Source organism: Daphnia carinata, chromosome 4, assembly GCF_022539665.2.
Source record: "Daphnia carinata strain CSIRO-1 chromosome 4, CSIRO_AGI_Dcar_HiC_V3, whole genome shotgun sequence".
NCBI lineage: Eukaryota > Metazoa > Arthropoda > Branchiopoda > Diplostraca > Daphniidae > Daphnia > Daphnia carinata.
In genome coordinates, this window is record NC_081334.1 from 3,495,620 (window position 1) to 3,522,564 (window position 26,945).

General features: G+C 40.2%; 5 protein-coding genes, 1 long non-coding RNA gene and 1 pseudogene across 7 annotated transcripts; 4 read left to right on the forward strand and 3 right to left on the reverse strand.

Moving 5' to 3' along the window:
* The first annotated feature begins 605 nt into the window (after positions 1-605).
* LOC130694366 (uncharacterized) lies at positions 606-2,071 on the forward strand. Its single transcript, XR_009001993.2, has 4 exons — positions 606-868; positions 962-1,097; positions 1,157-1,308; positions 1,508-2,071. It is a non-coding gene; the product is annotated as an uncharacterized LOC130694366 (long non-coding RNA).
* LOC130694326 (calcium-activated chloride channel regulator 4-like) lies at positions 2,071-6,092 on the reverse strand (annotated as a pseudogene).
* Positions 6,093-6,766: 674 nt separating this feature from the next.
* On the forward strand, positions 6,767-7,759 carry LOC130694346 (exosome complex component RRP40-like). Its single transcript, XM_057517419.2, has 4 exons — positions 6,767-7,014; positions 7,094-7,243; positions 7,303-7,454; positions 7,506-7,759. Exons 1-4 carry the CDS (start codon positions 6,802-6,804, stop codon positions 7,717-7,719), a joined length of 729 nt encoding a protein of 242 aa, XP_057373402.1. The 5' UTR covers positions 6,767-6,801; the 3' UTR covers positions 7,720-7,759.
* On the reverse strand, positions 7,690-9,533 carry LOC130694344 (uncharacterized oxidoreductase ZK1290.5-like). Its single transcript, XM_057517416.1, has 7 exons — positions 9,401-9,533; positions 8,871-8,995; positions 8,676-8,799; positions 8,427-8,611; positions 8,284-8,364; positions 8,041-8,211; positions 7,690-7,966 (listed from the first exon to the last, which is right to left on the reverse strand). The coding sequence occupies exons 1-7, from the start codon at positions 9,462-9,464 to the stop codon at positions 7,808-7,810; spliced, it is 909 nt and encodes a 302-aa protein (XP_057373399.1). The 5' UTR covers positions 9,465-9,533; the 3' UTR covers positions 7,690-7,807.
* On the forward strand, positions 8,934-17,891 carry LOC130694347 (uncharacterized). Of its 2 annotated transcripts, XM_057517422.2 has the most exons (8): positions 8,934-9,072; positions 9,147-9,271; positions 13,787-13,922; positions 15,862-16,004; positions 16,096-16,166; positions 16,293-16,357; positions 17,458-17,524; positions 17,610-17,891. In XM_057517422.2, the coding sequence occupies exons 3-8, from the start codon at positions 13,873-13,875 to the stop codon at positions 17,787-17,789; spliced, it is 576 nt and encodes a 191-aa protein (XP_057373405.1). In that variant the 5' UTR covers positions 8,934-9,072; positions 9,147-9,271; positions 13,787-13,872; the 3' UTR covers positions 17,790-17,891. The 2 variants fall into 2 exon arrangements, with proteins under 2 accessions (XP_057373405.1, XP_057373404.1); XM_057517421.2 differs by lacking the exons at positions 8,934-9,072; positions 9,147-9,271 and adding an exon at positions 11,417-11,571 and having other exon boundaries at positions 17,610-17,890.
* A 159-nt stretch (positions 17,892-18,050) lies between these two features.
* Positions 18,051-22,073, reverse strand: LOC130694363 (pancreatic lipase-related protein 2-like). Its single transcript, XM_057517440.2, has 14 exons — positions 21,723-22,073; positions 21,430-21,572; positions 21,106-21,219; positions 20,955-21,018; positions 20,773-20,855; positions 20,650-20,701; positions 20,511-20,579; positions 20,290-20,355; positions 20,138-20,188; positions 19,930-20,052; positions 19,471-19,749; positions 19,255-19,387; positions 18,492-18,683; positions 18,051-18,412 (listed from the first exon to the last, which is right to left on the reverse strand). The coding sequence occupies exons 1-14, from the start codon at positions 21,901-21,903 to the stop codon at positions 18,226-18,228; spliced, it is 1,737 nt and encodes a 578-aa protein (XP_057373423.1). The 5' UTR covers positions 21,904-22,073; the 3' UTR covers positions 18,051-18,225.
* Positions 22,074-25,147: 3,074 nt separating this feature from the next.
* On the forward strand, positions 25,148-26,765 carry LOC130694342 (translation initiation factor eIF-2B subunit beta-like). The gene is made up of 7 exons (XM_057517414.2): positions 25,148-25,346; positions 25,424-25,510; positions 25,571-25,843; positions 25,905-26,061; positions 26,121-26,315; positions 26,377-26,573; positions 26,630-26,765. Exons 1-7 carry the CDS (start codon positions 25,282-25,284, stop codon positions 26,700-26,702), a joined length of 1,047 nt encoding a protein of 348 aa, XP_057373397.1. The 5' UTR covers positions 25,148-25,281; the 3' UTR covers positions 26,703-26,765.
* The last annotated feature ends 180 nt before the right edge of the window (positions 26,766-26,945 follow it).

Genomic DNA, 26,945 nt, shown 5'->3' on the forward strand with positions numbered 1-26,945 from the left:
TTCGAAGTGTTAAGGTGTACGTTTATCGGATAATGAAATTGTGAAATAAATAGCTTGTTGTTGTTATTCGAAGTTTGACATTAAACTTCGAATCCCATCAAGAAGTGATTATGGTATTACGTGTTAAGGTGTACGTTTATCGGATAATGAAATTGTGAAATAGTTTGTTGTTTTTATTCGAAGTTTGACGTCAAACTTTGAATCCCATCAAGAAGTGATCCCTTCTTAATGGGATTCACTTCTTGATGGGATGAGAAAAACTATTTATTAGACAAAAATCCTTGAATGTTTATGCACACTTTTGCGCTTTTGTATATTGTTGTTTATGATACATCACTTTATATGTATAAATGTTCAGCAAATAGATTAAATATCAGCGAAAAGAAGCTTACGGCGTAGAACTAGAAAGCCAAAGCATTCTTTATGAGCTACTACATATACCCGTTTGACTTAAACCTTTAAAAATCCTTCAAATTCTCCATGCCACTGGTTGATTTTACTTTCGTACTAATAAGGAGATTTTCCACAACATTTTTGTTTGTAGAGTTATCTAATTATTGTTTCTAGACCACGAATTTTTCAGTAAAATTTTATGTTAATATGTTAGCCCACCAGAAGGCGAAGAAAAGATGTTGTTTATCCAAACCTGTGAAAAATGGCGGAAAAATCATTTTCCACACACGTGAATCAGATCTACCTTCCAGGCGATTCGGTGACTTTATTAAAGACAGATGAAATTTCGAATGCCAAAATCGTACTCGGCCCTGGTCTGAGGAAATATGGCAAACAGATTTTAGTTACTAAACCAGGAATTTTACGTACGAAATCAACGCCACCAACTTACTGGATAGACTGTCATCACAGACAAGTACAAAAAAATTTCAAAATCTGCTCTTGCTATGTGGTCTGCTCCCTTTTCCGATGACTATATCCGTATTCTGTTTTACTACGTTCCCGCAAGAGGAGACTGATGTTATTGGTGTGGTTACCAATGTTGTTGATGAATTGTTCAAAGTCTATATTGGATCAAGGGAAGAAGCTTCCCTTTCAAGCATTGCATTTCCAGGTGCCCCAATAAGAACAAGTCCAACATACAGGTATATTTCTCTGATTTGTTGCTAGTTCAAATTTGATAAACTGGGGCTTTATTACCTAGATCGGGGATCTGGCGTTTGCCAAGGTACAAATAGCGAGCACTGACATGGAACCAGAACTAGTATGTGTGAATTCACTGGGAGAAAATGTTGGATTGGGTGTCTGATCAACAAACGGCTTCGTTATCACTGTACCTTTGCATCATATTCACAAGTATGTTTAAAACTAAAACTAATAAAAACACTGGTAACATAAAACTATCAACTAATAAGCTACTGTGGCAAGTAATAGAAGTTTTATGTGCTCTGTATCTTTGTGTGTTATTTCCAAGTCTTAAGTAATCACAGAAAATCTTCATTGTGGAGCAAGAGAGAATAGAATTCAATTACCCTGGACTATTGTTTAATTGTAGGTGATCAAATGTTGCTGTTTTCTTGTGCAACAAACGCTGCCGAAATATCTGTCTTACAAGCTGACGTTTCCCATGGACCGATTGGCAACTTCCTGGACATTGGCTTTGAAGGCACAACTACGCTCTAACTGTGTAATTGTACTCATAGTTGGCGGAAGGCTCGAACTATAGTACATTGAAATTGCGCACATCTAAACAATGAGTTGTCAACATCCGCACCATTTTGTTGGACAGAAAACGTCTGCGTAGGTGCGGGGTTGGCAACTCTAAGCATATTATGTACGTGAAAATGAACGAGTGCAAATGATGGGTTACTACAATTGGATCTTTTATCGTGCCCTCGAAAGCCTGTGCCCAAGGCTTTAATATTTAGTTGTAACGCAACGTTTCGTGGACAGACGAATGCAATGATTACGAATTCAAGTCAGTGATAGACGGTGCTCAACTTCATGGCCATCGCCTATTCAGCTTAATTTGAAACAAATTAGGTAAGTCCTAGACGTTAGGTGACCGTGTTATGCTGCTAAAATTCTATGTATTTGATTGTTAAGAAAGAAAAAAAAGGGGCGGAGATCAAATCAGCGTTGTTCATGACATGATTAAGCGACAATGTAGGTAGCCCTCCATCCTCTAAAATAATTTCCGGTGGCATCAGTGACGAAACGTACGAGCATTTCGTTGGACGAGGAGCTAACCGGTGCACTGGGTAGGGTCGATCCGGTGTGTTTCAATAGCCGAGTAGCAGAGGTGGAAGATCCGTCGTACACCTCGACGTAGTCGAAAGGACTTTCAATGTCGAAATGGCTAAATGTCAAACGAATTTTGGAGCCAGGTGCCAATTGTATGGTCCATTGGCAGTTGTAGTTATTGGGGTAGGCTCCGGGGTAGTTGGGAGACGTTAACAATCCGCTGGGAGTCGTCAATGCTCCATTGCATCCTGATAGATTAAGAATTTAGGGGATATTTCCTTTTTACGGGTAGGATGATCAGAATACATACCAGCGTTTAAGCTGCTGGATGTAGTGGATGGCACTTGAGTGCTCGTAGTTGTCGGTGGCTGCGTCGATGGTGGTTTAACACGCACAATTTGGACGGAGACGACGTTGGAAGTGTTGCTAGCCACATTGTTCTTGTTAATGGCCCTCAGGCCAATGTAATACGTGGCGTCGTCAGCTGTCAAAGGAAGCCGGAGCGAGACGTTTTGTTTGCCACCAGATTCCAGTGGTTGCATACTGCCGTCAATGATGTCTTGTGATCCAAATTGAACGGAAGAGCTCGAGTCGAAATTGTTGTCCATCAAACTATCGAAGGTGGTCGAATATTTGATCTGATACGCAGACGCTGTTTGATTTTTAAACAAACATTAACATTAAAAAAAAGTAACTGCAAAGAATTAGTCTAATTTCTTTAGTGATTAAATTACCAGTTCCGACATCGAGTTGATCGCCAGGGGCCGTCCATTCAATTGTAAAAGACATTTGATCAACTTGCATAGCTACCACTTTCAAATCCGTTACTCGACTGGGTGGGTACGTAGTTGTCATAGGAATTTCCACCTACGAAATTCATCAATTTTCAATAATTTACCATCAGTCATCAGTAAAAATGTAAGAATAAGATGGTTGCATTTACCCTGAAGGTGCCCCCCGACTGGACGCGTTCGAAGTTACCCATAGTGGTTCGTTGCTGAGACGTTACGCCATCGTCAATGTAAGTCCCTTGCGTATTATTGACTTCACAGACCAACGTGTAGCGTCCAGCAATGTTAAGGGCCACGTAGTAGCGTGAATAGATACCGTCGTTTTTGCCTGTATCCGCTCCGACTCCGGTGTCTTCTAATTTGACGACGTGATCGGCCGAATCGGGGCTCAACACGTGAGCTCTGAAATATTGAAAGTATTAAACTTAATTTAAAATTCCCTTATTCTTTTTTTTTTAAGATGATCAATTACGTACATGACATTAGCTCCGATGACACGGTTACGTCCTTGTGTCACAACGGCGACGAGACGGGCAGGCATGACAGCGGCGTTTGCGACGACAGTTCCACTCGGAACGGAGCATTCGACGGTGATTGGCGCCGCTAAATCGGTTCTTGATTTCGACGTGACGATAACACTGGCGTAATCTTGAGAATAAGCCGAGTTGACATTCAACGTGAATTTCCATTCCCCTTCTTCGGCTATATCGGGAATGATAATGAAAGCCAATTTCGCGCTGTTGTCATAGGTAGGCTGGTCGTACACTTGGCCAATAGGCGATCGTACAGAGAAGCTCCCAATGTAATTCTTCTGCGTATATTCGAGGCGGAACGTAAGGTTTCTGCCGACGGTGTAATCGACGAAGACAGAATCTTGAAATGTATTGCCATTTTGGTATTTTCCCTGGAAAAGGATAACAGTCAGCTCCCCGACAGGTACGGCCGGTTGGTAAGTCAATGAACCGGTGAAAGCGTCGTTCAGCTCGTCATCATTCCCGTTATCATTGATAAAATAACTTTTGCCGTTCGTTTTGGTAGCCAAAACTTCAATTTCTTCCTCAGCCGCCCTACTAAAAGATGAAGGATGATCAGTTAATCAGTAATCGAAAAGTAGATCATTGAAAAAGCTCTTAAGTTATACCCAAAAGCGATAGACACCACTTGAACTTGAGCATCGATTAGTTGGGGGTACATCTCGGCTATATACGGATGCTCATTCTCCATGCCGTCAGTCACCAACACGATCACACCTCCTTTACCACCAGGTGTCAACATCTAAAATGATTAGATAACGTTATTCCTGGTACAGTGAATAGTACTGATTTCGGTAGACATGGTGGGCCTGCTTACATTTAAAGCTATCTGCAGACCACATCCTATACATGTTGCCTTCTGTCCTGTATGGAACGTTATCCATCAATTGTTGGCGGGTACTTCTCATTCACTACAGTCAAGGGACTTAACATTTGAGCCCCGGTGCTATTACATACAATGTAAACAAAAATTTACACCACAACGAACGTGTTTGGTCGAAATGAATTGTAGGTTTACCTGAACTTGACGATACCCAAAGAAGTACCATCGGTGATGTCATATTTAATCCAACGGGTGGCCGCATCGTGTAATCTGCCGATGCGATTCTACAAACAATAAACGTCCGTTCTTAAATGTTTTTGACGCTCAAATAAAATTTCTGGACTTATTGAGAAAACAGCAAGATTCTTACATAAGTCTCCATGCTTCCGGAAACGTCAGTAACGAGGACGTAGCGAGCACCGGTCAAAACTCGAACTATGTTGAACGTCGGTTTGGTATCGGCGATGGTAGCAGACGGATTGTTATTCCTGGCGAAATCGGCGTGATTCGAAATTACTGACCAAACACTTTGCGAGTCACAAACAGCGTTTTGCTTGGTCGGTGCTTCTCGGTTGTGTTTGTGAAGGCTAGATGGATCGTCATCGCAGAAATGCGCCGCCTAAATAGCAACTGATAAGTTACTTTTCTAGAAGAGCCAATTTTAATGAAGAGGATACCGAGGGGAGCATTCTGGTGTCGGACATGATGGATGATGTTGGCTTAAAAGTGTCTGGGAAACTGTACGTGCAATTCGAATCGTAAAGGCCTGTCTGCGGGTCCACGCCGCAACCGTAGTCAACCGTAAAGTCAACTGGTTCGTTAGAGCAAACATTGGGTACCATATCAGCTGATTGCTGGGCAGAGCCTGGCCGGTAGAAGGTTGGAAAAGCAGAGTCATCACCGGTGTAGCCGTGTTCTTCAAAGACACCATAGCGCAGTCGAGCCCATTCCCTCACGAAAACTTGACCTACGTTTTGAAAATGTAGCTCAAGATAGTTGGAAAAACATTAATGAAATAGAAAAGCATACCAGCTGGACCGAACTGCGATTTTGTGGTATCGGTATCGAAAGTGTTGACATAATTTGGAGTCCAATGAATATACTGGCCAGGATCGCCGCATCCGCCCAGTTGCACGGTGTAGGGTTTGTCACCATATTTCCAATTTGGGAGGTCAATTTGAATTTCAGCATCCTGAAATGTTTGTAGAGTATTCAATGTTTTCTTGCATAGAAATGAAATGCTTTTGTACGAACGTCGAAAGACTTACAATTGTCAATGTGACGTTTTGCAGTCTTTATCGTACGAAAACAAAAAAGGAATTCAAATGCTTTTGCGTATACCTGAAAGGTCTCCCAAGTGCTTGCGTTTGCGGTGATGTTTACCCACGTCTGAGGAATTAGAATTTGCACCGATTTGATAAATGATCTTTGTCGTGTAGCCGTATACAAATCAGCCGAAGCCTCGGTGATGATTCTCTGTAAAAAAAAGAATGTAAACTACATTTGTATGAACTTATTTTTTGCTTTAAAAACAAAAAGCTACTGTACCTGTATGTTATGCAGTAAAACTGCAGCTTGATCTGGTTGGACATCAGGTGAAATCGCCACGACCAAATCACGATAACCGTTGTTGGTGATGTTGACCCGGCTACTGAAAGTGCAGCCGAAAACGCCGTAGAGGACTAGTAGAAGTGGAAGACGACAGAAGACCGCCATGTTGTGGACTTTGTGATAAAATGGATTGACATTATAAGTTTTCAGTCGCGTTTATATATTAGCTCAATCAAAACGATTGGGACATAAACGATAAAAGAATTAGTTTGGTGATAAAAACGGGACAAATACCTTAAGTATTTGGTGACATTTGATTGACAGTTTTCCTTGTTGCAGTTTTCCTTGTTAGGATGATTGGAAAGAAAAATTACTCAAATGATGTAAGATTTCGATAACCAAATGCCTAAGTATCCTTTTAATTTCGAAATGGTAAAGGTGTACGTTTATCGGATAATGAAATTGTGAAATAACTTGTTATTCGAAGTTTGACTGTCACGTCTTGATGGGATGGGAAAAACGGTTTATTAGACAAAAATCCTTGAATGTTTATGCACACTTGTGCTCTTTTGAATGTTGTTTTCATGCTACATCACTTTATATGTAGAAATGTTGAGCAAATGGATTCAACATCATTGAAAAGAAACTGACGGCCTAGGAAGGCAAAGCATCTTTATGATACTACAACATATACCCGTTTGACTTCAATCTTTAAAAATTCTTCAAATTTCCATGCCACTGGTTAATTTTTCGCTTGTATTAAAAAGTAGATTTGGCACAACATTTTTGTTTGCAGAGTTATCTAATTATTGTTTCTAGGCCACGAATTTTTCATTAAAATTTTATGTTAATATGTTATCCCACCAGAAGACGAAGAAAAGATGTTGTTTATTCAAACCTGTGAAAAATGGCGGAAAAATCGTTTTCCACACACGTGAATCAGATCTACCTTCCAGGCGATACGGTGATTTTATCAAAGGCAGATGAAGTTTCGAATGCCAAAATCATACTTGGTCCCGGTCTCAGGAAGTATGGCAAACAGATTTTAGTTACTAAACCAGGCATTTTACGTACGAAATCAACGCCACCAACTTACTGGATAGACTGTCATCACAGACGAGTACAAAAAAATTTAAAAATCTACTCTAGCCATGTGGCCTACTCCATTTTCCGCTGAGTATATTCGTATTCTGTTTTAGTACGTTCCCGCAAGAGGAGATGATGTTATTGGTGTGGTTACCAATAAGGTTGGTGAATCGTTCAAAGTCTATATTGGATCAAGCGAGGAAGCCTCTCTTTCAAGCATTGCATTTCCAGGTGCCACCAAAAAGAACAAGCCCAACATTCAGGTATATTTCTCAGATTTGTTTCTAGTTCAAATTTGATAAACTAGAGCTTTGTTACCTAGATCGGAGATCTGGTGTTTGCCAAGTTACTAATTGCAAGCACTGACATGGAACCAGAGCTGGTATGTGTCAATTCTCTGGGAGAGAATGTTGGATTGGGTGTCTTGTCAACAAACGGGTTCCTTTTCACTGTACCTTTGCATCACATTCGCAAGTAAATTATTCATATTTTTCTTATAGCCGTATTTCTAATTGTGATTTATAGGCTCTTGAATCCTGAGTGTACACTGCTGAAATCCCTAGGAAAAGCATTACCTTTTGAAATAGCTATTGGAATGAATGGAAAGATTTGGATAAAGGCCAAATCTGTCAAACAAACAATTACCTTAGCAAGAGCAATAAGCATATCTGAACACATGAACAAGGAAGAGATGAACCAGTTATGCAGAAAATTTGTAGACCGACAAGCTGGATTCTGATTCTCGTGATAACTTTTCACAATACAAATATTCAAAATTGTTCACACAGTTTCCAACTGTAGAAGGCGTGGGAAAAATGGGGAAGATTTCACAAAGGCACATATTGGAGATGGGCTGGCAGTTTGTATCCATCGGGTTTGTTATCATCTATCTTTCCTTGTAGCTCCGCTGGATCAACAGCTCTTAAACTCGTCGGTATATTGTCGAGCATGGCCATCTCCGTGGGATTTAACTGAAAATCAAATACCTGCAAGACCAGTTTTATCGTTACGTTTAATTTTTGTTATAATAATTCATACATGTATACGAAATTTAGAGTACCTGGCAATTTTCCTTAATTCTTTCTCTCTTGATTGATTTAGGTATAGTGACGACTTCATTCTGAATCGACCAGCGGATCAAGACTTGAGCAGGAGATCGGCCAGTTGATTGAGCCACGTTGACCACTGGAGCTTCTTTCAATATCAGCCCGTTAGCTAGCGGACAATAGCCCTTGAATAGCAGTGAGAAACATTTTTACTCCGATGAACGTTGTAAAAGAAAAACGTGAGTAGCATTACAAACCTGGAATATAATATTATTTTTTCTACAGAATGTCCTTAGTTCTTTCGGATTCTGATACGGATGGAACTCGCATTGATTTACCTATAGAAAGACTGTATCATCTTGAGATGCGTGGCTAATCAAATCCATTATTGGGGACTGACGTGCGGCACGACGCTGCAATTTTCCATCAATTCAGTAAGGTCTTTTATTGAGAAGTTACTGACACCTATAGCACGGCATGTTCCTTTATCCAGCAGACGCTCCATACCTCGCCAGGCATCATCCAACGTGGACCGGACGTCGTTCACTGAGCTGGGACAAAGCGGCCAGTGCATCATGTAGAGATCTTCCATTGGAGAAAGCCAAGGTTTGACAAGTTGAACGTTCTTTGCTTTTTGTTTTGAAATTACCCAAGTAATCAGTGTCGAGTTTGGTGAGGCTCAATTTTGCCGCCTGAATTGCTGATTCCATTCCGTAATCCGTTGGCCACATTTTAGTAGCTAGAAAAACAGATTCCCGCGTAACACCGCTTTCCTGTAAACCCACGTATCATGGCCATATTTTCGTACCCGTTCCAGGAAAATCTTTTCATTGAACTGACGTACCTTGATGGCCTGTCCGATTAGATGCTCACAACCATAACGCCGGGCAGTATCAATCAGCCGATAGTTGCATTCACGCAGCGCAAAAACGACAGAGTCTTGGTTATATCCTCCACCGTGGGATGTACCTGGAATAAAAAAAAATTACAGAAAAAAGCCAATTCAATTGGATCGCGCGGTTTCGTGCGTCATTCGGAATGGCCAGGTATACAATCCAAAAAATATTGCAATGAAATTCACCAGCTGGTCATGTTCTCTATCGTTGTCTGTTCTCACAAGGGATTAAATGCACACCCGATAAGGGAAGGGCCCGTGATTCCAGCCGGACAAAGGCACACACGCGTGAAGAAGATTAACAGATACGAGTGGAACTGAGCACATAGGAATTGCGAGTCTACAATAAGGTAAGACATGTTTTTCCCTCCTATTCTTTTTTCTTTTCTCTCTTTACCGATATCCTACCGTATTGCCGTAGAGAGCGACAGACACATTTTACGATACGATATATTTTTTTTTTTTTTGCGAAAACTTACCCAAGCCAAAAATTGGCATTCGGACACCGTTAGGTAGTGTTACGAAGTTCTCAGACGACGCCATTTGCTTGCGATGATCACTGTTCTTTTCCGTGCAATCTTTTTGGTCAGCAGTCCTTTAGGACGATGTTTCTTGGCTCCCGAGTTATTATTATCGACCGACGGTGGCGACGGTGGAAATTTCCTTTTCTTTTGCTCGATCCCGGGGATCATACAAAATCTTACAACCTCTCCCCCCTGCCCTTTTTCCCGCGGGAACTCAACGTCACAGTTGACATTCAATATGTTTTTTGCAAGACCTCCACCTGGAACTGACGAAATCTTAAAGAATCTCAAATTGGATGGCATGTTCTTCCTTTAAGCCGATTTCAGCATGAACGCTCATCGCTGTAAGCAATTAAGCCGTCTATACAAAAAAAGAGAACTTTGCCACAAACAGGCAACCCTGCTGCGCGCATCCCCATTAGTTATTTCGGGAAAGCTACCTATTTTTTTTTTCCCTTTTTTTTAAACGAACATTTGAAAGCAGTACGAGTTCTGTTTTTTTTTTTTTTTTTTTTTTTTTTGCTTCTCTTGTGTCCGTTGATGAACCACTAAGTGTTGGCTCTTCCCATCTAAACGGGCGTTTCTTGTGTGTGGGGGGTGGGAATAGAAGACTAAAAGAGAGCGGCAATTCGAAATGAGTTGACCTCAGCAAGAAAAAGATTGCGCTCTGTGTTGAAGGGGGGATGTCGAACGGCCTGTGATAGTAGAGCTACAATCAGCGCTGATTGCCCGTTGTTTATACACAAAAGGCTTAGTTAGCAACTATTTCTTTTGCGGAAAGGAAGGAGGAAATGCCAACCGAAAGAAGCTTCGTGATGGAAGTGCTCCTATTAGTTTGGTTGTTCCGAACGGATTCAACAAAACATCGTGGCACATTTCCATTGATGTCGCAGCGTAACGAACAACTGAGCGCGGGGTCCATTGTATCGATGTCAAACATTGAAATGATGAGGAGATGGGGCCCCCAGCAAGAGTACCGCCTTGATAGGGTTATTTGCATCCAGAAACCAGCACGTAGCCGCAAGTTTAGTAACAACTCTCGTCATCTTAACTTGGGGATGCATAACAAGGTTTTTCTTTTAAAAAAATATAAGAGAGGGAAGGACGAGCTTTTATATGTTCATGTTGGTCTACATGTTGACATTGGTTCGCTAATGGAGTGTGCGCGTGTTTCTGAATATCCATCGAATTTTTTTTTTTTTTTTTAGAACGCCGAAGATGTTGTCTAGATATCTTTAACCATGCTTGTCGAGTGCGATGTTATACCCCAAAAATCAGACTTGCTTTTATAAAACTACAATATCTTGGGGTTATATCCACGTGCCGTTTAGATAAATTGCATTGCGATCGATTGTGTTTCCGCTGAAAAACAGTCCTGCCCCCGGAATTGCGCTTAGGTTATTCGTTTGGCTGGCTTTGCGTCTTAGTATCCAAAACATATCCGGAATTCGTTTTTCAAAAAAAAAAAAAATTCTTCAACTCGTCTAGTTTTTTTTTTCAATAGATTTCTTGAAACGGACGTTTCAAATGTTTTGGATGTAAAACGGGATGTGTCAAATCCGCATTCAATCTCGCGTCAGCTTCGCTATGTGGATATCATCGTTCTATCTTATATATGCATATATATCAAACCGACGCTTTCCATTTATACAAGAAAAAGAAACAAAATCCATTATGTATCGAAGGTATTGTTTACAATATCTATTGTGCGAACGTCTACGATGGCGGTGGCATAATCTCGTCCCGCAGTCCTGCGCATACGGTCTTCTATACTTAAATCCCTCCTCCTCTTTTTCCGCATCTGTGCTCTCGAGATCTGACGAGATGCGAGTCGCTAGCACGCATTCTCTCTCTCTTTCTCTCTGCGTGTGTGTGTGTGTGTGTATGTATATATATATATATACATTCATAGAAGCAGGACGGAAAAGATGTGCGTTTAGTAGACCATATCTAGTTGGGCCAACTCGTTGAAGATAGTCAGTCGGCTTCGTTCAGCTGTCGGCAACATTTTGTTTTTCATTTGAAAGTAAAGGAAGGATCTCTAGTTTTATCAAATGTGATGGGGCCTGTGGTCTTGATGGAGACTATCATCTCAGCGGCTGTATTGGTGGCTTTGCTATTCGTCGGTAATGTTGGGGATTTCTTTTCATTTTTGTTTTGTTCATCAGTCATAACAGCGATGATTATCTGGCTAAAACTAGGGGTTGGGGATGGAAAAAGCTGTTGTTTGTATCCACGCGGGGTTATTCAAATAATCCATCATTCTCGTGGAAATGCGCTTTTAACGACGTCGTTGAAAATGTAACGATCCCGCACGACTTGAAATTGTGAGGCCGAATTTTGATTGACGATCCTTGTTTGCCATAGTTTTTCAAATTTTTTTTTTCTCTATTTAAATAACTATGTGGTTTGCGTTGGCGTTGAAAACAAAAAAAAAATTAGAGGAAAGGTTAATGTAAGTTAGTGATCAATGGCTTGTTGATGTTTAATTATTGAGCGCAATTTGAATTTCCCGCATTGCTCGTTACGGGCGGCGCTAAGTCGATGCAATTTAGAAGCTAGAAAATCTTTTTATGGGCGTGTTCCTAGCCACTTAGCGGTGCCGTGGGAATTTTATTTCAATTTGCCTGCCCATGTATCCCTTTTTTTTTTTTTTTTTTTTTTTTTGTCTACCTTTTTTCAGTTTATTCAATTTTCCCACACGTTTTCCCCATTCTTTGCCCCGGTAACGTCCAATCATTTCCAGTTTTCTCTTGGGGGAGACGGGATTTTCCGCCATGATCTTCTTTTCATCTCCCCCCCTCCGTTTTATTTCGGGTCACAATAATCATCGGATATTATTATTTCGATTTTAAAACGAAAAGAAAAAAGAATAATGTTATCACCGGCGGTCCTCCTTGTCTGTGCATACATAATAAATAGATGAACACAAAAAGCTGTTTGCCGTGGGGGGCTTCTGTTAGCACATAGCTGATTATGTATTTTTAGCTGGGGTTCTCCCCGCTTCTCTCTTTCTATATGTGTGTAGGCGAAACAAGGAAAAAAAAAACATTAGAGACATAGGGGCTTGCCGTATCACCTTTTATTAACATACCGGCAGTTTGCCTTCCCTTTTCAAAATGCATATTTCATTTTGGTACTCAGAAAATGGGTACGGTTTAATTTTTTTTGAAGAGAAAAAGAAAAATAGGAGGGCGGTAATCAAATTGAAATCAGAGTTTCTATTGAAAATGAAGTTCGTCTTTTTGTGATTGAATGAGTCGCGTCTCGGCTGGAATTTGACGCGCTTGTCTACATCCAAAAAATGGGCGAAATCATTTTCTCCACTTTCATCATCATCGCATTCGGACATGTAATTCAATTTGTCTCTTTTCGTTTCTCTCTTTTCTCTCCGGTTGTCACAAATGTTCTCGTTAGGAACGGCCCATTTTTTTTTCTCGAATCTTTGCAATAGATTTTTATCTTTGCCTAACGAAATGATTTGAAATTACAAAAAGAAAAACTGACAAGCCAATCGGGTAGCTCATTGAAAAGTGTTTCTTCTTTTAGAGGCAGAATTGAGTAGTACAACGAACAGTAATAATCATTCGTTTCTTTCTTTAACGTCTCTCTTTCACCCCAAAAAAAAAAAAAGAAGAAATGAAATTCTAATAATAAACAGTTGAATACACAGAGGCGGACGTGAGGGCCCAACTCGTTGACGTGGCCAGCGTTTTTTATCACCGGCCATTTCAACAACGACTTTATGTAGAATCAAGACAAAGAATAATAGCTACGCTATTCTATACTATATATCTACCACGAAAATAGAGGGGGGGGGGACCTGCTGGATGTAAACCAGTCTGTTGATGATCTGCCCTTGAGAAACGATACCAGTTCTCCGGGCATGACGTGGATGGACACTTTTGCCCGATAACACAATGTCCACGTGTCGCTGAAATGCCCAGCCGCATAGTATTGGGGACTTGTGTCAATATTTTTCTGCAATGGCTAAGGCCGCATGCCTCTCGACTGTCATTGCACCCATCCAACAGGAAATTTTTTTTTTCTCGCGTATTTTATGTATTTTCTTATATTTGGTTTGGTACGTCTCGAGCCTTTGGGGGGGGGGGATATTGTACAATGCATGTTAGGCGCATTCTCTTTTAATTGTTTTCCCGATATCAGGCTCGCTTCGTAGCGAAGGAAAATGTGGGCTACTAGAATTTGATGGCCGCTCGATGCAATTGGCATCGACGACATAAGAACACGCTTCTCTCCCTCTCTCGAAAAGCAAAGTTCAAATCATTTCGCTTGGCTAAGTCAATCAATAAAAAATGTCGTTTGTCTATTATTTTACAGGCTTTGCCCAATCGGCCGTCAATTGCAACCGGACCACGCTGGACCAGTGTCTGGAAGCCATCGAACCTCTGCTGAACAGCCCAGCCATGGCCAAAGGAATTCCATCGACCAAAGAGGCTGTCCAAGCTCGTTGCGCGTAAGTTCCATAAACATGACGTTCTTATGTCTATTTCGACGTCGTAACACACACATGTCTTGTGCCCTTACGCGTTCGAGCTTTAAACCCCCCCCCCCTCCCCACACGAAACATAACAAGAACACGAGGACTTTTCGTTATTCCTATCGATTTTCGTAAAGCGCTACGTTCAACTGTCGGAATTTTAACGGTATCGCATGATTTATTGTGCCACGTATAGGGAATCCTTTAAAAATAAATGGGGTCACTTGATTTCAATGGAAAAGAAAGGCAACCCGCACGTACGCCGGTACGTGCCGCATAGGCATTAACTTACGATGCGATTTTTATGTGTGTGTGTATGTCATTTAAACAGAAAAAAATAATTTTGAGCTGTGAGCGGGGAGAGTCCCCGCAAGCGCGAATGAGATTCAATTAGTATGGCGCTGCCTTTTGCCATTGCTGATGAAGATATACTTCAAAGGGGGGGGGGGGGGAGCAAGCTGCCCAGGAAACGAACAATGACATCTTGTTCAAATCACTCATCGTTCGTTTGTCGTATAATAACAGCGCAATAGAGTGGCGGGGAGGAGCTGCTGAGGAAGCCAAAAAAAATGTTCTTTTTCGTACTTTGTCATCGTTATTATCGATTGTAACGTCATCAGCTGAAGATGGAAAGAAAGAAAAAAGACGTGGGTTGAATTTTTTTGTTTGTTTTTTTTTTTTGAAGGAATAACTTCAAGTTAAAGTTTGAAAAGCCAAGACTAAAGTTTGAAGGGCTTTTCTTTCTTCTTTCTGATTATTTGCACGACTAATAATAAGCGGCAAAAGCGATGGGCAAACTCTGTTCAAAGTCAATCACCAAACGACGTTTTTGCTTAACCACAGCGCGTATTCATTTAAATTTCTCCGAATTGCATAAGACAAAATCGAGGCCCGCAAGAAGAAGAGAAAAAAAAAATGGCATTTCTATGTGATCTCGTTTATTCTTTTTTATTTGTAAATTATTCCGGACCCGTGATTCCGCTTGGATGCACCGATTGATCGACATAAAACTTTTCTCTTTTGAAAACTAGCGCCCCCCCCCCCCCCCCCCCCCAAAAAAAAAAAAATGTTTGTGCACCTGGAAGTTTTCCAACTTTTTTTTCTTTTTTCTCGAGGATGGGACAGACCGTTGACATTGATTCATCCGTGAAAATGACATTCTTCTTGCAGCTCACGATGATTTCCATGTTGACACTCAGCGGATGAGCGATGACCTTCTTGTTCTCCCTGCCCCAATCATTTCCATTGAGCTGTGCTTCTATGGCGCATCGCTTCATTATCTTCAAAGCGAGTGGCGGGCGAATCCATCACAGTTTGCCTTGTCCGAACGTAGCGTTCGAGAGCAGGGGGGGGGGAGTAGGTCTATAGTGATAAATGTATTCCACCTTGGAACATTTTCCATCACAAAAGGTTCAGGATTTAAAAAAAAGGGGATCAATTTTTCTTTTTCTTTTGCGTGAATCCTATCGGATCATAAAGGAATTAACAGCCTGACGCAGATGTTTGCGGTTTCGTTGTATTAAATTTTTAAAGCATCGATCGTGTGTCATGAACGGACATGTTCCACGTCAATTTCTGTTATATTTGGCTCTTGTGTTTTTTGTTTTTTTTCTTATTCCGTTAGCACTTTGGTAGTTCCAAACAGTTCCAGTTATTGTAGAACATCGGTCGTGTTCCTACTATGGCCCATGTTGCTTCAAATGTTCTAACCCCATTAGCACACAGCTGTCTTAAATAAAGACGGAGGGGAAAGACAGCTCAGCATTTGAGTCATTTATCTTTCAATCTATGGATTAAGGAGGAGTTCCTTGTTGCCCCCGCTGTCTTTTTTATTAAAATGATTACGACATCAATAAAAAGGAGCTCCTAAATAGATTTATGATGATGCATTTGATGTTTTTTGCTTTTCTAACAGGGTCTTCAAAGTGGGCATGTCGTGCATCGACGAGTTCAAAGATAAATGTCTAAATCAACGCCAAAAGCTGCAGATGGAACGGGCAGTGGCTGGAGCTCAACACACGTTCGCTTTCCTGTGCGACGATCCCGTTTTCCAGTCGGGTAAAGTGGATTTTTTTTTTTTTTTTTTTACTTTTCACGTTTTTTTTTTTATTAAATAAATCCCTTTTGTGTGTCGATGGATCCGGTTTAGAATTTCTGCAACATCAGAGCTGTCTCCATGGCACGTCCGACGATTGGGAACGCTGCGCTTATCATTTCCAGGTCTCTCTCTCTCTCTCTTCTCCTCTTTTTTTTTTTTTTAAATCATTTTTCATTTTCGTATATCACTGACATTTGCAATCTTCTGAGTTTTATCTGATCAATTATTCTTTCGTCTCCCTACCCCAGGGTATGGTCGCAGAAGAAATAGCAGCCAACGTCACGAAAGCCGATCGAAATCTTGGCCTTTGTTGGTAAGTCTAGCATATTGTTTACGTTTAAGACGTAGCACTCTAGATAGCTGGCGCATTTCAACTGTAATTTTCCCTCTAAAAAAAAATATGGCCGTTTGATGGGACGAACGTTGATAACACTGATAGACTACGGGCCAGCATGGACATTCATTTCGTTAATGAATGGCTCGAAAAACTTAAAGCATTTCGTCCTGCGTGTCTCTTTTGCAACACACACACACTCTCGGTAATAATTTTGTAAATCTTCCTCCCTCCCTCTCAAAGAAACATGTACTTTCAATCTAGGAGATTGCTCGTTTTGAATAACGCATTGCTTCTCCAAAAGCTCTCCGGTATCCCTTTCCCCCAAAGAGAAGAGGCAGGTTCGATGATGAATAGGTCATGAATAAGTAATAGCTAACCATTGGAGAGTATGTGTACTACAGTACAGCACTTGGCATATTAAAGCCATATTTCATTGACAATCGTTTTGTGTGTGTATGTGTGTGTGGTTGATCGAAGTCAAACCTTTCTCATTCCAGTCGATACGTTTAAAAAAAAAAAATACCAGTTATGTGATACGGTGCTTTTAAACGGATAAGGTTCATTCACGATTATTGGGAAAAACTAAAATAGTTGTATTTATATTTATTTTATTTTTTTGTTTTTTTTTAAAGCAAAGCTCAGCGATCGATTGCAGAAACCGATGTGATTTTCTACAAGAATTCGTTTGATTATTCGGCCCCTATTTTTTTTTTTTCCTTTCGTTTTGTTCTTTATCCTTTTAGTGTGTCTAGTTTCTTTTATGTGTGACGTAGTCGAGGTCGTAAATTTTCCATGTAAACACGCTATATCGACGTCGATGTTTTCCCCTACAAATTTCTAATATTTTTTTTATTATTATTGACACAAGCCTTTTTTTTTTCTTTTGCGGAGTGAAAGGGGGGGGGAGGAGGGGAGTTAAGCCCCTTTGATGATTCGTAATATTTTGTATAGGCAATCGATGTGATATGCTAAGTCGATCGATTGCACGAAAGCGGCGATCCTATTTTCCGGCGATTTTCCCTCGTTTATTTATTCACGAGTTCTACATGATATGATCTTTTCTTATTTGCTCACAGTGCTAAACACGGTTTCCTGAGGTGCGTCTATTACGCGGCCCAGTTCAAGTGCCGTAAAGACGCCGCGGTAAATTTCATTCATTCATTTTTTCCTCTTCCAAAATTGAATTTGAATATTGACGTTGGATATATATTTTTCTTCTTTTCGACAGTTGTTCTTGATGAGGGTTGCGCAAACGTTGACCGAGTCGCAAGTGCACGAGAACGCTTGTAAAAAGATCAAATTCGATGAGGTCTGCGCATCAGAGTCCACCGTCCTGACAACCTCTTCGTTCCTGATGACTCTGGTCGTCATGGCAACGTGGCTGTCCATCTTCGTCGCGCCACGATAAAAAAAATATTTTCAATTTATTAAAGGGGGGAGTAGGATCTTTTGAAAGAGAAAAAATTTTGTTTTGACGATGTCCATATTTATTTGTATACCAATTTTCAATTAATCGTGTGTAAATAAAGCCATCAGCGAGTCGTTCCAAAAAAAAAAAAAACGATTTGGAATTGGGTTTTTTTTTTCAGGTGTATTTTGTGGTCGTCTGACCAAAGCTCAACTTAACGGTCAGTAACGATAAAATTTCGCACAATTTATTTGTTTATAATTTCTCTTGGTCTACGTCATAATTTCTTATTCATTTTCGGCAGTTGTAATAGATTCCCTGGCGACATTTGTAAGAATTTTGTAGATAGTCTTCCTTACTTTTTTTTTTTTGTTTCTTTTTTTTGCACCATTTTTTCGATTAACTTTTATTTTCTTTTTCAAATTTCAGTGGAGATTCAACCAAAGTGTAATCGTCTGCTGCGCTTGCCGCTCTTCCTCAAGCCGTTGGAACTGGTTTCGTCGGTCGGGAAATGAAACGATCCGGCGGCTGGCAGCCACGTCTGATGCCGGCACTTTGAATCGGGAAACATTTGCCGCGATTCCTTCGAACTGATGGGCGTATCTTCTCCGCAAATCACCGTACTGCGCAGCCACACAAAACGTATGACAATTAAAGTTTAAGATAAATTCATTTAACTATTCATTGTCTTTTTCCAAGTACCTGTTGTTTGATTCCAAATTAAGGACGATAATGCGATTGACGTGAAGCGCCGGGACGGAGAGGATCCGCCAAGTGAGCGGATTAAAGACGCTGGAGGAATAAGTCCAAATGAGGGTGGCGCTTTTGATGGCGCCCAGCCACGGCGATCCCAGAACGTAGGAATAAGCTTTCTTCGGCTCGAATCGAACGCTCCTGTTTGATGTTGGTAATTTTAATTGTTTAAGAATTTTCGCTTTCCTTTCCTTTTTTTTTTTTTTTTTTTTTGTTTCTAAAAATGAGATAATTGCATTTTTTAAAAGAACGCGGCCGGAAAGAAGGAAAATCTTGTTTCAGTTGGCTTTTACGTGAAAGTCTATCCAATTCTGGTGTACGCCATAAATAAATCAAGTAGACGCGTTACCGAAAGAGTCATCAATAATAAGGGCGACAGTGCCAAAAGACGTTTGCGGATGCCACCTTTTTTTTTTACATTGCTACTCTTTTTAAAAAAAAAACTAATAAAAGATTAAGCAAAAGCCTTCCAATATCCGCAGCTAGTACGCACGTAACATTTGATTAGCAAAGCCCCAATCCCTTTTTTCCTTTAGCCATTTATAGAGATGACTAATGCCCTTATTTTAAGTTTAAAAAAAAGAAAGATAGGGAACCCACGGATGAGAACAAAAAGGAAAGTTTGCCCATTTTTGGAGGGAGGGCTACGTTCTAGACGTTAATAATTCGAAAGCAAAAAAAATGAGAGATAAAGAATTCATCTGTTATTTACTCAGGAGTAAGGCGAGTCGGCGGGGATGACCGGTTGTGTCCGTGCAGCTGGATCGAAAGCCATCCGCGGTCGCCGCCGTGCTGGACGCTCTCCAAAGTGTCTGATATGACGATCGTCACCCGATAGTGGAATACTAAATTTTTGTTTCAAAAATAAATTGAATTTAATTAGTTAATAAAAAAAACTTAAACATTTTGTTTGAAAGGGAGTAATTACAACAAAATGGCTGATCGTCCCGCGTGAGGAGATACATTTGAATGGGATCTTCCGTCTGCTGTTGGCCGGGCCAGTTGAGGCCGGTTGATGGGACCACCGATTGATGGTCAGCCGAATATCCCATGCGGTGGCAAGCGTTCGTGCCACAATGACACCTTCCCTCAAGGAAATCTTCAAAGGACGGACATTGAACAGCTAAGAACGGACAGGCCGAATTGAACGACTCGGTGAAGAATTCAACAGAGCGCAGGTGATTACAACCGATGAATCGGCTTAAACCTTTCAAGGTAAAAAAAAAAAAAAAAATAATAGTGAATTCACTCTTAATGTGTAACTGATTTTCAAGGTTGTGAGTTAGTCATTCAACCAGCCCCCGACTTGCTGTATTCAAATGAGGCTTCGCTAGAATTAGAAAGCCAGACAATGTCTCATCACTCGAAAAAAGGGCCTTTCTGTTACCGTAGAGAACACTGCCTCGCTCCTTTTCGATCGAATCAAGGACACTCGTCCCGCAGCCTGGCTGACGAACCCCACCGTTCGGGTAAAAGTCAATATGACCCACTGGCTGCATCATTCCCAATCCTATTATTCGTCCATAAATATACGCGTTCACTCTTACTAATCAGAAAATTTAATTTCTTTCATTTTTTTTTTTTTTTTTTTTTACCTCCAGAAAGGATGGGTCCAGCATCCGTATGGATAACGTCAACGAAGAGAGCTGCACAGCGTGTACGTATAATAGGAATATGTTTAATTAAAAAGAGATTGTTAATAATGCGGACTACCTTTACTAAATTCATTTCTATTTACACACGTTACCATCTGTAGGATCGAGCCGGATCAAAGGTTCTGTATTCTCGAAGTAAGGGTCAGCTGGATCCATGCCTTTTGTTATATGTTATTACGCCATTATATCAAGACAAAATCATTAGTCAGTAGAGGTATCGAATTGCAAATGGCCGTATGGATGACGATGTAAAATGAGAAATGCTTTGGTTTTTTAGATAATGGTGTGGAGAAAAAAAAAAGGCTACTGTTACCTGTTATCCTGCCGAGCATGTGACCTCGATCTCTTAGATATTGACCAGCGTATCCAGCCAAATGCGCTCCTGGGTTTTTCACGAAGGTAATCATTTGATTGTAATTATTATTTTCTTTTTTAAAGAAGAAAGTGCGTACCTAAACTATGTCCGGTTATATGGCAATTCTCCGTCGGCACTTGGAACTGAGCCTATTCCAAACACACAAAAACAAATTTGAATTTAACGAGGAAATTAGGGAAAGAGAATGTTAACTACGCACGTGGAGAAAGAGAAGTAGGTGGGCCAACATGACACCAATCAGTCGAATATTGGCCACGGCTTGGGTATAGGGTGGCCCAGAACCTTAGAAGTGAAAAGAATTGATTACGAAATTGTACGGGAAAGAAACAGAACGTTTTATGTCCAAAAATAACCGGATGTGTGCCATATACTGAACCTTACCACTAACCCAATCCACTACAACGACATTGATGTTATCGTAGATGAGGGCCTCTTCCACCATCCTCTTTTGGTCATTACAAAAGAAAAGAGAAAATTTAATGCAATCAGTCGGCTAAATTAAGCGTGGGAAAAACAAAACATGTTGGCAAACCTTGATCCATTTCTTGTTGCCATGTTCGAGATAACCGTGAACGATGAACAAGAGACGACGAGATGAATCTAATCCGCTACGCTGGATCGAATTTACGTCGCCTGTCACCAGATTCTGCGGTTGAACAAAGAAACATGAAGCGGATCGTTTTTCTAACACACTTTAAAAAAATCCCGCCCAAAAGTCATAAACATTTATTTTATTATCCCGTCATAAATTCATTTTTTTTTAAAGGGGGGCGGACTATGATTGTTATTGTTAAGAGGCATACTATTGATACCGACATTTTCAAAATAAAGGAAATGAAAAAAAATATATATGTACCTGACACCGGGACCGGTTGTGCCTTGTATACAAACAAAAAGCCGGTTGTATAATTTCCGGTGCTTCCGGAAAATTATTGATAGGTCTATTCGACGACGTCCATGGTCGGTTAACGGAATAACACCCAAAAGTACCGTAGCAGCCTGCACGAAACAATTAATCTCCGTTATGGTGTGTTTATAAATGACTCCCAGTTTTTTATTTATTTATTTTTTAATCTCTTCCTTTTAAATTTTTGTTTCTAGAAAATAATGATAATAATTTTAAAAAAAAAAAAGGTGGCTGGCATTTACGTTCAGTTGGTTTGTTGGAAACGGCCGTGCGGATGCCTCGTGTGGTTCTCTCGTGATGCGGAAGACTCGTGTTCTGCTGACCGTCGTGACGAAGAGATTGCGGATAACTGCTGGATCCATCCGTGTCGGCGATCCAATGGAAACACAAGAGCACAACGCAAACTATCCAATAACGCAACATGTTGGCACAACAGTAAAAAAACAATTCGGTATGTGAGGCAATCAAGCGTTATATCTTAAATCTAAAAATAAATGCCTTATTTTTTCTTTTCGCACGTAGAAAAAAACAAACAAAACAAACTGAAATTAAAACAACAACATCAACACAGAAAAAAGGAGAGTAAAGAACCAGTACCAGCCGAACAGATGGCTGGAACCCGACTGGAGGGATTTTCGAGAGAAAACCTGATGATAATGCTCCATGACCGCAACCTTCACCAAGGCAGTGTGTATATACATAACGTATATACACACAACTATATACAAGAAAAAAAAAATTTGTTTTCTTAAAGTCCCGCCCACATAAAAGCAATTAAGCGCTTCCTCATTCCTGTATTTTTCTTTATCTCTCCTCGGTTATGTTCGTTTTTTTTTTTTTTTTTTTTTGGTTGCTTAGTTTTCTCGGTCAACCTTTCCTCTCCCCCCCTTCCCTATGCAGTTACGCACCTATTGAGCAGAAATAGGTAAAAAGAAGAGGGGAGAGAAGTAAGAAGCATCTCGAAGGACAGGAAAAGAAAAAAAAAAAAGAAGAAATATAAATGACAAGGAGGGAGAAGGTCGTCTTTGGGAAAATCTATTACCTGTGATTTAGGTCAACATGCAAAATATCAATAATCTTTTTTTTTTCTGTTTTTAAAGTTACTTACCTGAAGTTTAAATGTTGGGCGAATTTAGTAGATGCCTCGGAGGGGTTTAATGTTACGTGTCGTAAAAAAAAGCCGGTCCTTGGTCGTCAGATCTCTCCAGTGAAAGTGAAAGCACGAGACCCTCCTTGATTTTTTATTTCTCTCTACGTATTCCGTTGATTCGTTTTCTCCTTTTTGAAGGGCGCCAGTGCGTGCTGGCATGTCACTCTATTTAAGCAAGAAAAGAAAAAAAACGTGAATTAACTTATCCACCATGTGTGTGTCTCGTGAAAAGTGATGGTGTTACCCGCCTATTTTCTGAAACAGCAGACACAAAAAAAAAGTTGACTGTCGCTTTCACTTTTAATCGAAAATGCAGTCACTTTTCTTTGCGACTGGTTGGTAGCGAAAAAATTGCGTTAATACAATTTAAACTTTGTGACGCGAATTCTTTCCTACGCCATCGTGTCAAACGTGTCAGCGGGAAGTCACGAACGAACGCGAAGGTTCGTTTTCGCGCTGAAACATTTCGTTCAATTCGTTTTTTAAATGGAAACGTAGTTAACCTATGTAAAACAGTTATTTGAGCGTCGACTTTAAACGTCTCTGACTTTCTTTTTCGTCCATCAGTTTTCTATTAGGCGCCGCTACAAATTTCACTAATACGCTGATGTCTATAAAGAATTTGGCAGAGAAATAATTAGACTATGCTGCACCTCCCCCTTTGTCTTGCAGACATTTTTCGTTTTCCTTTCCAATTTAGTTTTTTTCTTTTTCTTCTTGTCGTGATTTATACATCATATAGCGAAGAGAGATTGCTTAAAATAGGCTATCCCGTTTCATACATTCTGCATCGTGTTCGCTTTATTTTTGGAAAGGGACACCCGTTGCTTGAACAGCTTCTTCGTACTTCATTAAAAGTAGAGTCGAGTAACTTTTCTTCGAAACTTTGGCTCGTTTGTCATCTTCGTTTACACGTGGGCGGCCAATTGCAGCAAGTCTCTGTGGGTAACGTGAAGATCGCTGAACGGGAACAAGCAATAGCTGAAACTTGGTGTCACAAAAAATTGACGACAAAAGGATGTAAGCACATTTGACTTGCTGCCAACTTTCTCTATGTGTCGTTCGTTTTTTTTTTAAATACTTGATCGTTTCCTTTATTGACGAACTGCGTGATCTTTAAATTTCCCTTTTAATTAAAGGGAACCTTTTCGACGTTTTGTTAGAGGGATGCAAATGTTTTGTGTGTGTCGTTCCTTTTGTAGAGAATCGTGAGAAACACAAAATTCTTGGTGATGTTGGAAGAAAATTGTTTTTGGTGTAAGCTCTGTGGAGAAAGGGAAAAGGAAACGAGGATTAAGATCTATCTACGCACAAATGTAACACAGGCATCGGCACAAAAACAAACCTGAAATGACGGCAGCCATTTAGTGAAAAAAAAAAAACAAACATGAATTTCTTCTGGTTTGCTTTCCTCGGACGAGAAAGTTTTCCTCTTCAAAATAGAGTCGTTTTCGGCTGATTTTTGCTTTGATTGTTTCCCTTCTGACTCTGTAATTTCCCTTAGTCGATTAGTGCAACGAAATCGGGGAGATAGAAAATTCGAAATTAGATTGCTCAATATTTTTGGCAACCCTTACAGGCGGCGTATATAGGTCACTTATGTAACTTTGTTCGACGAGTAGACATCTATTTTCTGATGTCCATTGTGCCAACCTGCCACTCAATGATTAAGTCTTTTCAAAGGCAAGGTTTGGTGTTAATCTATCCCTTCAAGGTTTTCCATCCTTCACTCAGGCTGTCACGTTGTTTGCAAAACGTACATAAATCAACGATGAAGATGTAGAGCTCTGAAACACTAAAACCTCTCCAAGGCATGTTTCAATTTGGTGATGTTCCAAATAAACGAATGAAGTTTTGCTAGTTTTCGTCACAGTCAATCAAACTAGAGTTTGTTTTGAAACTTGTTCCCTGGTCGAATACAAGCATCGCTGGAAAACAAATGAAAATGCAGTGTTAATGAGAATTTCGTCTCCAGAAGACAAAGGAGAGATTAGTGCTAAATGATTCTGGTCTATTTCCATTGTCTTATGCTTATATAGGTTTAGGTCAAGGCCTCCATTGTATTTTGCACGAGCGATTGGTGATCTTGCCGTATATACAAAATCTTTTGCTAATATGTGGCTTCCACTAACGAGAAAGGTGGTGGTGCCTCGTGAAAGCTCCCTTATTAACATCTGTACTTCGACCTCATCGAACCATAAGACCACTGTGAGTTAGGGACGATGTTGCTGAGCCGATTACAGCGCTCGTCACAGAATACTGTACGTTTGATAAAGTATTAGTAGGATTTTTAGTTACCAAATCCACGCTGTGTGAGCAGGATAGCAAAAGTCTCCGCTTACCTGCTGTCTTTTTCCCATTGAACCCGAAAAGACTATGTGATGGCCTTGTGAAAAGTGCAGCTGATTCTTGCTGACATGCCCCACGAGACGAACAAATATGTGAAGTTATTACAAAGGATTTCTATCGGAATTATCTATTCAAAGTTCCTTTTTGCGCCACTGCCGTGACTCGTGTGGCAGTGTCGTGAAGCAGACGAGCATTGGAGGTAAACAGTCAACAGGAAAAACAATTTCTCTCGTGATCTACTTTATTTTATCAGCCTATAAACCAGTTATTATTGAATAAATTAAAGATAATTGAATTTAAAAATGCCAAGTCTTGAAAGTGAAATTGAAGGAATAATTGAAACTTTCACCAATAACCTCAAGCAAAGGTATGGTTGAAATAAGCCATATAAATAATGGCCATTCCCTCTCTTTATTGATATCCGGTATTTTTTTTCGTGTTTAGAAAATTCAAGGGATCGAGAGATTTGGCCCTTAATTCTGTACAGCTATGGAAAAAAATCATTGGACAAATGAAATGGCAAAATGCAAGGTTCGTGATTTAATATTGTGCCCAGTACCAACTTCGAATGAATGATCCAGCCTATTTTAGGGAGCTAATGGATGCCATCAAACAGATTGGTAAAGATCTGGCAGAGACTTTACCTTCCGAAACAGTTATTGGCAATATGACGAGAAGAATGCTGAAGATTGTACGGGATGAGTATGCTATGCTGCAGAAAGTAAAACAGGAAGAATCTGAAGAATCACTTCAAAAAATTCTTACGGCAGGTGAAGTTGATGTTGATTATATTAAAAACATACCTTCACTCAAATCAGCCATCATGGAACACATTGGAGAGTTTCTCACCGAACTAGAATCTAGGTTTCTTGAAAAAATGTCTTCAATATGTATTGTTCCTCACCTCTTTTATCAATTTCAACAGTGAAATTGACATTTCAGCACAAGCACTAGAACACATTCATGCTAATGAAATCATCATGACGATTGGATACTCTAAGACTGTCTTTGCATTTCTGAAGACAGCTGCCAGAGATCGAGCCTTCCAGGTCATCGTGGCTGAATGCGCCCCTTTCTACCACGTACGACTTCTAAAGACATTTTTTTAGATAATAGTTGTATTGAATTTTGGATATTTCAGGGGCATAAATTGGCTGCAGACTTAGCCGAAGCCAAAATCTCTACCACTCTCATTCCGGACTCGGCTATTTTCGCTATGATGGCTCGTGTCAACAAAGTTATCATTGGCACTCACTCTGTAATGGCTAATGGTGGTTTGAAATCAGTATGTGGTACTCACACCCTCGCGCTGGCGGCGAAACATTATTCAGTTCCGGTGGGTTATGAATTGCCAACTTAAATTTCATATCAAATGACATTTTTTCTTTTGGTTGCAGCTTGTCGTGTGCGCGCCCATGTTTAAATTATGCCCAGAATATGTATGCAGTCTAGATCAGGATGGTTTCAACCAGTTTGCCTCGCCTGAAGAAGTGTTAAGCTATGACGAAGGCATGCTCGTTTCGCGAGTAAATGTCTACAATCCCATATTCGATTACGTACCGCCAGAGCTTGTTACCCTCTTCATATCGAATACGTAAGTTAATCATAAGATTCATATAAACATCTATAATATTCATAAATCTTTCACAGGGGAGGCAATGCACCTTCATATATTTACCGACTGCTGAGCGAACTTTACCATCCTCTAGATGTGCAATTGTGATGCAAAAAAATGCTTTGTATTAAAAGCAGCTGGATTACACAAACAGAAGTACGAAGTCACGAGTATACAGGGCATTATCATTGTTTTGTTCAAAAATTTTCGAATGGGTCCCATATTTTCTGCTAGCAAGCTTGGAGAAGCCTGCTAATAGAAACAAAAGAAAATACAAAAGGAGCTAATCCATTAGTTAAAGCTTTTTTCGAGACACTGGATCGAAGAGAGAAACTTAAATAAGTAGCGAAG

Excerpts from the sequence above, each read along its gene's own strand:
- LOC130694342 (XM_057517414.2), top strand. The coding sequence starts at position 25,282 with ATGCCAAGTCTTGAAAGTGAAATTGAAGGAATAATTGAAACTTTCACC. Across the intron at positions 26,316-26,376 it reads CGAAACATTATTCAGTTCCG|CTTGTCGTGTGCGCGCCCAT; the intron begins GTGGGTTATGAA and ends TTTTGGTTGCAG. Across the intron at positions 26,574-26,629 it reads ACCCTCTTCATATCGAATAC|GGGAGGCAATGCACCTTCAT; the intron begins GTAAGTTAATCA and ends AATCTTTCACAG.
- LOC130694344 (XM_057517416.1), bottom strand. The coding sequence starts at position 9,464 with ATGGCGTCGTCTGAGAACTTCGTAACACTACCTAACGGTGTCCGAATG. Across the intron at positions 8,996-9,400 it reads AATGCCAATTTTTGGCTTGG|GTACATCCCACGGTGGAGGA; the intron begins GTAAGTTTTCGC and ends TTTTTATTCCAG. Across the intron at positions 8,365-8,426 it reads ATTGCAGCGTCGTGCCGCAC|GTAAATCAATGCGAGTTCCA; the intron begins GTCAGTCCCCAA and ends GTCTTTCTATAG.
- LOC130694347 (XM_057517421.2), top strand. The coding sequence starts at position 11,505 with ATGGGGCCTGTGGTCTTGATGGAGACTATCATCTCAGCGGCTGTATTG. Across the intron at positions 13,923-15,861 it reads GCTGTCCAAGCTCGTTGCGC|GGTCTTCAAAGTGGGCATGT; the intron begins GTAAGTTCCATA and ends CTTTTCTAACAG. Across the intron at positions 16,005-16,095 it reads CGATCCCGTTTTCCAGTCGG|AATTTCTGCAACATCAGAGC; the intron begins GTAAAGTGGATT and ends GATCCGGTTTAG.
- LOC130694363 (XM_057517440.2), bottom strand. The coding sequence starts at position 21,903 with ATGTTGCGTTATTGGATAGTTTGCGTTGTGCTCTTGTGTTTCCATTGG. Across the intron at positions 20,856-20,954 it reads TGTAGTGGATTGGGTTAGTG|GTTCTGGGCCACCCTATACC; the intron begins GTAAGGTTCAGT and ends TTCACTTCTAAG. Across the intron at positions 19,388-19,470 it reads GGACGATCAGCCATTTTGTT|TATTCCACTATCGGGTGACG; the intron begins GTAATTACTCCC and ends ACAAAAATTTAG.
- LOC130694346 (XM_057517419.2), top strand. The coding sequence starts at position 6,802 with ATGGCGGAAAAATCGTTTTCCACACACGTGAATCAGATCTACCTTCCA. Across the intron at positions 7,244-7,302 it reads AGAACAAGCCCAACATTCAG|ATCGGAGATCTGGTGTTTGC; the intron begins GTATATTTCTCA and ends TTTGTTACCTAG. Across the intron at positions 7,455-7,505 it reads CCTTTGCATCACATTCGCAA|GCTCTTGAATCCTGAGTGTA; the intron begins GTAAATTATTCA and ends TGTGATTTATAG.